This window comes from Phoenix dactylifera, chromosome 11 (genome assembly GCF_051530095.1).
Source record: "Phoenix dactylifera cultivar Ajwa chromosome 11, Ajwa_hap1_PhDact_Kaust_v1.1, whole genome shotgun sequence".
Lineage (NCBI taxonomy): Eukaryota > Viridiplantae > Streptophyta > Magnoliopsida > Arecales > Arecaceae > Phoenix > Phoenix dactylifera.
The window spans coordinates 15,211,754-15,221,753 of NC_143200.1; the positions used below are offsets into that span (position 1 = coordinate 15,211,754).

The 10,000-nt window shown below is 38.7% G+C and overlaps 1 protein-coding gene across 5 annotated transcripts; it reads right to left on the minus strand.

Moving 5' to 3' along the window:
* Positions 1 to 511: 511 nt before the first annotated feature.
* On the minus strand, positions 512 to 9,674 carry LOC103706696 (PHD finger protein ALFIN-LIKE 5-like). 5 transcript variants are annotated; one of them, XM_088706884.1, is made up of 7 exons: positions 9,272 to 9,645; positions 9,089 to 9,121; positions 8,281 to 8,509; positions 2,041 to 2,170; positions 1,478 to 1,858; positions 1,307 to 1,372; positions 512 to 1,213 (listed from the first exon to the last, which is right to left on the minus strand). In XM_088706884.1, the coding sequence occupies exons 1-5, from the start codon at positions 9,369 to 9,371 to the stop codon at positions 1,586 to 1,588; spliced, it is 765 nt and encodes a 254-aa protein (XP_088563010.1). In that variant the 5' UTR covers positions 9,372 to 9,645; the 3' UTR covers positions 512 to 1,213; positions 1,307 to 1,372; positions 1,478 to 1,585. The 5 variants fall into 5 exon arrangements, with proteins under 5 accessions (XP_088563010.1, XP_088563007.1, XP_088563009.1 ...); XM_088706881.1 differs by having other exon boundaries at positions 1,307 to 1,407; positions 1,491 to 1,861; positions 9,272 to 9,576; XM_088706882.1 differs by having other exon boundaries at positions 946 to 1,213; positions 1,307 to 1,407; positions 1,478 to 1,861; positions 9,272 to 9,576.
* Between the last annotated feature and the right edge of the window lie 326 nt (positions 9,675 to 10,000).

Genomic DNA, 10,000 nt, shown 5'->3' on the forward strand with positions numbered 1-10,000 from the left:
GGGGAGTTTGCCATGCTTGAACCAGAGAATTCAGACAATTATGTATTGCTCTCTAGAATCTATGCATCAGTAGAGAGATGGGGAGAGTGTTAGTAAATTATGAGAAAATGAGGTGTCAGAATGATGGAGCGTAAGTACATCAGTTTTGTTACTTTGTAGCTGGTGATAGGTCCCAATATCGGTTAGAAAAGACACAAGATATGTTGAAAGAGATGGTAAGGACGATGAGCGCGGATCAGGTAGACAGCTGATAAGAGCTGCATCGTGAGGGATGTTGAAGAGGAAGGAAGAAATGTTGAGGAATGAGGACCCACAATGACAAGCTCACAGTTGGGTCTTCCAGCTGACTGATTCAGTCCTATAAAGCCTAGAAATACATAAAGATCTTCCAGCTTTTCCAAATCTTTCCTTGCAACTTTTATCCATGCTACCTGGTGAACAAGAAATAGCATTCATGAATTGAGTGTTTATGGGATAATCCCACCTGTCCAAGTTGGCTTCACAAAGCTCATAAAAATGAATATCGCATGGTTCTATAAATGTTACAACGTAATTAATATAGAGAATACTTGAGACAGTCCGCAGAAAAACCATTGAGGGAACCACAACCACTCTTACTTATAGATTGTAGGCCTCTGTTCAAGTTATTAAGGCAACTGAAATCTACAAAAGCTTTTCGAGCACAGGACCTTTTAAAAAGGTGAAGATGCCCCTAGAGAAAGCAACTTGGTAGATCCCCCACATAGAAGCTTTCTTGACATCCTCTAAATCTCCTCGTCTGAACACCAAGCTGTTGCCAAGCAGAAACTATACTTCGATCATTTCCATCCTCCTGGTTTTTAGTGCTTTCCAATAGCAGAGCAAGCTTTCGAGCATATCAAACCTTCGTATTTGAAAGCGAATAATTTACATAACCAAAATCATCAGGATTGCTTAGACAAAATCAAAAGCAAGTTGAATCTTCTTTCCACGAATAAAGGGTGATACAAAATTTGAATCATAGAATGTCATGTCATCTGGATAGCTCAGGCATGCTTCTAGAATTGTAAGTATTTGGCAAAACACTAAGCACAATGGCATTAGTAGGCTCAGATCAGATGCCCAGCAGCACAGAAGAGCACTGAAATCAAATAACTGGATGAAGACCTGTTTGAACCCATTCGACCAGAAGTAATGAGCCATAATATGGCTGAAGACGATTCATCCAGCAGAACTAAGGAGAAGAAAATGAGATTAGTTGATCATCTATTTTAATCAAATGACTGAAAAAAAAAAAATTTGAAGGTATGCTGCCATTAACTTGCACCTAATTCTGTTTCTTCTAACAATGTAGAAGTCTGCCAAACGAAGCATTCTGTCAGAGAAGACACGTCTAGCACAAAAAGGATTACTCATGACAAATGAACTCTACACAGAGAGACACCACTAGTTAACAGTAACATACTGAAAAAGAAATTAATTACACTAAGTTTAAAACCTGGAAGCCTGACTTGGGCGTGCAGGTCCATTGATCGTTGCATCCAAAATGGTTTTCCCCCTTGTTTCCGAAGCCCTGTTCTAATACATCAGCCATAACAGTTCACTTTCATGCTCTAGCCCTTTTGTTGCTGCAGGCCGGGCATTTGTACTGCTTGATGTGCTCAGCCTTAGCAGGTGTGATCCTGACGCACTTTCCATGGAACCATCTCTCACAAACATCGCAACATATCCAAAACTCATCATTCGCATAGTTGTCTCCACATGCACCGCACAAAGTGTTTCCACGTTCCTCATCCTCCTCTTCCTCATCCTCCTCTCCACTCTCTTCCTCCTCTTTTGGGGCAGGCATTTTTAAGGCCTTTGACTCTGCCTGCCGTGACTGCTGGAAAAAGAAAGGGAACAGAGGCAGTAAGGGCAGCATAAATTTGATTTGAAATGTCTAATGAGAAAGAAGAAAACTGTACTCATATACGTTTGGTGTGAGGAGCCGGTGTACAAAAAAAAAAAAAAAAGAAAAGAAAGAAGAAAACAAGAAATGCAACATAAGAAACTCATATTTACCGTCTTTGAGCTTGATTTGTTGCTCCTGCTGCTGCTGTTAGGGGTTTTTTCTTTTGATTGCTTCTTAGCAGTTCCAGTCACCACCTCATATATAGTTGGGAGATTATTGATCATGTTAAAAAGTCGCCTCCTGTATAGTTACAATGCCACAAGGTAAACCATGTCAGTCATTAACAATTTTCATCTAGTAAGTCGGAAGAGTTTAAATGTCAACAAAGAAAAGTGATTCCCCTCGGAAAGCTGTGAAGTAGAGTATCATATGCATGAATAATGACAGAAGATATTTCCAGCAGTCTATCAATTCAATAGACAAAGTAAATGTAGAGCAATAAATGTAAATACAACTACAATACAAGAAGAATATTTGGGCAAAAATGGACATTTTGAGGTTTGAAAGCTAAAGTTCACAAAAACAAGGATATAGAGTATAAGGCATGACTAACTTTCGAGCAAGGTTGTACTGGTACCGAGATCCGTACCAATTGCCTGATGGTATGATACGGTATTGTACCATGTCATGCCGTTTCGGGCCGTACTGACAAAGGGAGAGCAGAGAGGGAGAAGGAGAGAGGGGAAAAGAGGGAGGGAGAGAGAGGAGGAAGAGAGGGAGGGAGGGAGAGGAAAGGGGAAGAGAGAGACGGCTCAAAAGCCCTCACTCGTCCTCCACTGCCGTCTGCAGGGGTCCCCCTATTTCGAACGAAACAAGGGCATGCCCTAAATTTTTTTGCGAAGTTACAACTGAAGTTGGCACATGGTTTGCCAACTTCACTTTGAATGGAAACAAAACCCTTTGACATACACATTTGTTAGTAACTAACAAATTAAATATGCAAGATATATCGGATATGCAACCAATAGAGAAAGAATCATGGTTTACAAATTTCACTGAAACATTTTGCTTCACAAAAGCATTCTGTGGCTTTAAGTGGACGAAACAAAAGTGACCCAATCATTGAAAAAAATAGGTTCAGGCAGTGTTTTAAGAACTGGTTGACCCACCTAGGTCGATCTGTCAACCTGCCACCCATCAAGCTTTGCAGGTCAGGTTGCTAGAAAAGCTGTTTTTTCGAAAAAAAATCGATCAACCTATTGGCCTAGGCGGTTTAATTGCTCGAACTGCCTGGGTCAGCCAGGAAAGACTTGCACAGGCCAGTGACCAAAGAAAAAAGAATCAAAAGAGAATGAGTAAAACTCGATGCCTGGAGGCTGATCTCCAACTTCTCTGCCCTATAATAGCCCACCTCTATTGATCTCCCTCCCTTTCCCTCTTCTTTCGGGTAAATCAACTGGTTGTCATTGTTGCCATGGCGTAACATGGTGTGGTGACTCCAATAGCCAAGGCACGGACTTGAAAATGGGTAGATCTGGGCATTTATTTGATTGAGTTTTGTAGAGGATGGGCTTGATCAAGCATGGGTCATGTCTCTGGTGTGGGTCGATACAAGGGTTTGGGAGATTGGAGCTTGCTTAAGTAGCCTCTTTGAAGCATGGAGGGTGGAAAAGAAGCGACAAGATTTGTGGTGGGGGACATCTTGCTTCAGTCAGCTGAATCGCTCCCCATGATAATATTGAACATTGTCGCCAGACATCTTCAATCTCTAGCATGGCAATTGAGTGGGTTGGATGGCAAGGTTTTGAGAAAGAAAAAGGAAGAAATCCATGGATGAAGATGCCGTCGATTTTGAGAGCAAGGGCTTGGGATGGGTCACCCTTGCCTCTTAGGACAGTCAGCCAAAAGTCGACCCACAGTCCAACCACAGACCCGTGACCCGGTACAAAAAAGGGGTTGGACTGGGTCAGCAATTTTAAAATATTAGCTTCAGGTGTTTCAAGAAATCACATTAAATTCATTGAAAAAGCATCTTTGTTTAAAGTGAAACAAGAAATCTACAATAATTTTCTTAACCAACTCCAACCAATTTTAGTTACAGCAGATCATAATATTTGAGTTCAAAACTGGATGAAGCATAGGCTAAAACTGAGAGTTTAATGTTGGAAGAAGAAAAATGAGAACTTGGTTGTTTTATCATGCTTGACTACATTACATAATGATTCAATCTAATTTAGATAAAGACCATAAAAAGTAATAGTAATAGTAGCATTCTCATGCAAGAACTACAGTTAGGAATCCATATGAATAACAGAGGAAGAGGAGAAAAAGAAAGATGATGGAAAGAAAAAGAAACCTCTTTACTGAGTACAAGAAGAAATCTTGTTAGCCACCCAAGAAGCAAAGGAGACTTCTTTACTGTACATGTTCCATAAAGGCTACATGCTAGCCTATCTTGTCAAGTTTCTAAACCCAACAAATAACAACAAAATCAAAGTGCTAAAGGAAACTTCCTTATTATATTCCTTATTATATCCCTATCGGCATACATATAATAGAAGACCACAAATTTTCTTCTTGACCAATATTTACAACAAATAGAGAGAAAAGTATGTCTATGGATTTCATAATAACAAAGTAAACACTAAAATCAACAAAAAAATATTAAAAAAAATGTTCAGAATTTGATCATAGCCATGGCTTAGGATATGGAAATGAAGTATAATGGGCAGAGATGACAAATATGGTCCAAAAAATCCAATTAAGCTTAACTAATGTGTGGACTTAGCACAAAATCAACAACCTAACAGTAAATTGTGGAAAATCTATGATTCCCTATACTCCAAAATTCTCATGCACACATAAAAAATGGGATAACATCAAGAAGACAGCTTCCAACTATCAAGTCCTTGGGCAAAGATTTCCGTGTCTCATTTCTTAAAAGGTCTACTCATTCAAAACAGGCAATGAAGATACAATAACTAACCAAACGGATGAGCACAAGTAAGAAATTTATTTCAAAAATTGAAGGAAAATTGTGCTAAGGCAGCTAAGAATCACCAAGTACGTGTTTGACATATAACCAAACAGTTCACCATGCATGATTAGAAGAACGAAAGGAATAAAACAACTCACAATAGATACCACATGCCAATGAGAGACAAATTGTTTATGAGAAGATAATAAAGAGCTACTATGGTTCAAGTGTGTGGTCATGATATCTACCAATCTCTAAGGTCATAGGCATACAAGTCTTTTCAACAAACAAGCCCAACAACCATCCTCAGCCTAGTCTGTACCATACTTTGAGCAGGTCCGATAAATATCGGTGCATTCAGCTCATATTCCCCTCCCTCACTTCCCAACACACGTGCAAGATTAAAGTCCAAATTCCAAAAACCATAGCTCTGTTTTGGAAACAGTCTTCATCTCAAAGCCAACCTTCACAAAATTACTTGGACATGCTACAGATTTTCATTCAAGGACAGGCATCATTTTCCATGGAATGCCTTATTCTATCACCAAGAAATAATGTTTAGAAGAAAAAAAAAAGCAAAAAACAAGTTCAAATTATTTAAGCATCTGCTTCCAATAATATTAAACTATCTACGCTTAGTAATGAGTTTCTTAATTGGCATATCGTGTCTAATACTGAAAGGAGACTACTACATAGTAAAAAATGGGAAAAAATGTAATTTTAAATTCAAGAACACAATGCAATTACAAATTCAAGATTCCAAAGAGAAAAAGGGCTTAGAATGCTTGCGCCCCAAATAAATGGCTTCTATAGATGAGGCATCGCTTTCCATTTGGGGCAAAAAGACTTCTCTCACCTTAATGATTGGAGCAAGAAAGATGAGAGGCAGATTAAGCAACAGAACCCCCAAAAGGAAGCGGAAGAGAGTCATCCTCAGCCTAGTCTGTACCATACTTTGAGCAGGTCCGATAAATATCGGAGCATTCAGCTCACATTCCCCTCCCTCACTTCCCAACACACGTGCAAGATTAAAGTCCAAATTCCAAAACCATAACTCTGTTTTGGAAACAGTCTTCATCTCAAAGCCAACCTTCGCAAAATTACTTGGACATGCTACAGATTTTCATTCAAGGACAGGCATCATTTTCTATGGAATGCCTTGTTCTATCACCAAGAAATAATGTTTACAAAAAAAAAAAGCAAAAAACAAGTTCAGCTTATTTAAGCATCTGCTTCCAATAATATTAAACTATCTACACTTAGTAATGAGTTTCTTAATTGGCATATCGTGTCTAATACTGAAAGGAGACTACTACACAGTACAAAATGAGAAAAAATGTAATTTTAAATTCAAGAACACAATGCAATTACAAATTCAAGATTCCAAAGAGAAAAAGGGCTTAGAATGGTTGCGCCCCAAATAAATGGCTTCTATAGATGAGGCATCGCTTTCCATTTGTGGCAAAAAGACTTCTCTCACCTTAATGATTATGGTAAGAAAGATGAAAGGCAGATTAAGCAACAGAACCCCCAAAAGGAAGCGGATCAAATAATTAATAACTCTCTTTTTGATCTGATGTTAGGCGAGGAAAATTTTCTGTTTAACATGGAAGAAGATACAATTCTCAGTAAGCAATTTGAAAATATAAGCCCAAAGGAGGGCGAATGAGATCATGATAAGAATTTAAGAAATCCACACTCATGTGAAGCATACCAATTAACAGTTTCCAATCAGCCTTATGGTTTTCATAAAGGGATCTGCACTTTGAATAGTAAAAAGATGACAGACAAAAATAATCTTTAGTTAAAAACTGAACTGTTAGAAACTGGTAGGTCACTTCACAATGCAAAAATCGCAATGGTCATGTAGAAACGAAACTAGATTTGGTTCAAGGAGATGGGTCTTTTTTAACTAAAAATCACCTATCTAGTACAATTCTATCAATTTTCTATTTTTCAAATAATGAGGACTAAGGTGGAGGCTTAAATTTTTTTCCCAAGAAATGTCGGAAAGATCAATGTGACAGTATCTGATTCTTCAAATAAAGAAATAGAAATGCACATGTAGAATGCGATGCCATGGTAACATTGACTAAAAGTAACAAACAAGCTAATTATCAGCTACAAAAAGACTACCACGCTCATTCTTGAGTAATGCCTAACATAAGTTTGCAATCAGTGAGTCCTGAACTCTAATTGAGATAAATCCTCAAAGCATCAAATCTGTAAAGCTCCCTACCATATATCATCGGGAGTCCCATCATAATAGGCACAATAGGTTCAGACGACTGCCCAACCTCACCTTGGCCTACTATGTAAAGGAACTAATGCCACATACATATATCAGGATGATTTCAATGTTACCATCTGTAACTAATCTAGATGTATCCCATGTCAAATCACATGGTAGGCCATCCAAGTCACTGGATCAACACTGTTTATCTAGTTCTCTTATCTTAAAACCCAGATGAACTAAAAGTCAAATTAATAGGATTCTTCGGAACTACCAATCCAGACAAATTTTTGTTTTATTACTCTTTAATTTAATGATCGGATAAATAGGTACTTATGTCCAAAATATGTAAACTTTTGTTTGTAGACATTTTGGATGTTTTAAATCATGATCAACAATGTGGATAATTGATTTTGATGTCCGATCACATTGTTTAACAAAGGACATAGTTATGTTGGTTATGTGTATGAAGTTTAAAGTTTACCTATACAAATATAAAAATGCATTCCAAAATAAAAATCAATAGAAAGGCTCAACTGTGATTTTTGGCATGCTATGATACGTCAAGTGCATAGGTGCAATGAGATATGACCTTGCTCTCTTCTTCTCCATATTTTTTGTTGTTTTAACATAATCAAATTAATCTCACCATCTGTGCTACCTTATACCTTGTCAGCCAACTAAGACAAGACACTGTTGATAGATAATAAATGCATAACAATATTGTGAAATATTAGACATACCATTTTCAAATATTAAGTCATATATGTGCACAATGTTGTGATATCAACTTTTCTTGCACAACACCTAATGACAATAAGAATATAAGATCATAACCATGTGATGAGATGCAATCCTTCAAATCATCAATACACAAACAAATGCAAATATTAACAAGACAACCACATCGCATGACAAGTCCAAAAGTTCCCAATATCACAAATAACAAGAGCACCTTACATTACTATCTTTACATATATAAAACAATTGTTGGTGATAAATAGAATAAATATAAGTTGCACGTCAATATAATTTTCACGGTGAAAGTATTTGAATCATGATCATAATTGCATAAATAACAGAATGGGTAACTATGTAAGAATAAGTGCTCTTAAATACAAGGAAGAGGGCCAAGTATCACAAAGGCATATATTTTTGGGAACGTCACAGTCACAATTAAAGGGGAAAAAAAGCCATTACCTGGCCTCCTTGTCAAACCCAAAGCGAGCCCCAAAATAGAATGCAACAGCCAGCAACCATGCATCACTGTGAACTGCAACTAGTGACAGCCAATCCTTTTCATCCATCCCATCCCTGGCAAAATTAATTCCTAATGCTGGCTCAGGAAGCTCTGGAGGTACTTCCTCAGCAGGCAAATTTACTTCCCAGGTCTCATTGGGGAGTCCGTAAAGACACAAGTTCTCCTTTTCTGCATATGCAGTGAAATGTTCTCAATATGTATGTCTCAAACTGCTGAAAGAGTAGAGGCTTCTGCAATGACATAAATCATATAGCTTTCGATACTCCAGTGAGAAATATGTAAAATGATATAGCCTTCAATACTCCAGTGAGACATATGTAATCCTTTGCATCGCACAAATAGTAATTACAGAAAATGCAGAAAATAGCCATTGACTACTTCTCAGGAAGCACTGCTACTTAGTACATAGCATAAAACATTAACTTGGAGGAACAAACTATGACCTGCTTAAAACATTAACTTGGAGGAACAAACTATGACCTGCTTAAATTTTAACTTGTGTGCAGTCAAAGGATGAGTTTGAACAACAGTAGAAATCATATAGTAAAAATACCCATGGCGGGGTATGTATTTTGAAAAATAAAAATATGATCTTTAAGCACCAAGTCAACCAAAAAACCTGATTTACACAATTAATTAAAGCAGGTGCAAGAGGTATAATTCCACTAACGAACAATCTAAAAAATGCAAGCAATATATGATGGAACCCTAGCACTAACAGATCGAACAAAGAACTGGATGACTCACCGGGATCACAGTGCTGATAGAACTTGTCAACTTCTGCAACACCAGCAACAAAGAAAAAAACGTTCTTTTCAGAAACCAACAACGATACGGACAAATCAAAACGAGAAAATGCCTAAAAAGCACCCAAAATTGAGCTCAACAGTGAGAGAAACCGACGAGGAGAGATAGAAGAGAAAGAGAGACCAGTGGTGAGAGCTTTGATCATGCCAGCTCGCCGGCCTCTGAAATCCCGGAAAACCTCCTCCGCTGTGCGCGAATTATAGGTCCCCGCACCCCCATCCATTTCCCACGCGACAGGAGACCCGGCCGGCGGACCTTGCGAGCTCCAATGGCGGAATCGAGCAGGGATTTCGCCCTAGTATCACAGAACACCAGATCGGAGAGGGAGAGAGAGAGCAATAAATTAGGGTTTCCAATCTCTCGATAGAGATTAGGGTTTTCGAGAGCGTTCTCGGCGGAAAGCGTTCATATCCCAGCTCGCTGAGGGAGAGAGGAATAGAGAGGGAGGTAGGAGCCTAGGAGGGAAGGTAGAGAGAGAGAGAAAGAGAGAGAGAGAGAGAGATGGGGGTGGGCTTTATGGGCTTTTATCAGGTCTGGGATTTGATGGGTGGGCTTTTATTCGTTCTTCCTTTTGCTTTCTCGCGTTGCTTCGCCGTGGTGGTTTACTGGCGGCGTCGGGGGATGTGCGGTCAGGTTACCGGCAGTAACCTCGACATTTGACACATTGGAAATGCCCTCTATGTCCCGGTCAAACGGGAAATGCACACGTATCAATCCATTACATCCCGTTAGGATGGTCCACGTGAGGAGAGATATTTTGTGATATGAGTTATACATGGCTGTGGAGCAAAATTACATGCAATTCAAGATTTGGTGATTGCTCATAATGTTAGGAGCAGTCTTCATTTCTAG

What these genes read in the sequence shown, in the direction of transcription:
- LOC103706696 (XM_088706881.1), bottom strand. Translation starts at nt 9,371, where the DNA reads ATGGATGGGGGTGCGGGGACCTATAATTCGCGCACAGCGGAGGAGGTT. An exon ending in GATCAAAGCTCTCACCACTG is followed by an intron (nt 9,122 to 9,271) that starts GTCTCTCTTTCT and finishes CTGGTGTTGCAG; the next exon opens with AAGTTGACAAGTTCTATCAG. An exon ending in GGGTTTGACAAGGAGGCCAG is followed by an intron (nt 2,171 to 8,280) that starts GTAATGGCTTTT and finishes GTAACTATACAG; the next exon opens with GAGGCGACTTTTTAACATGA.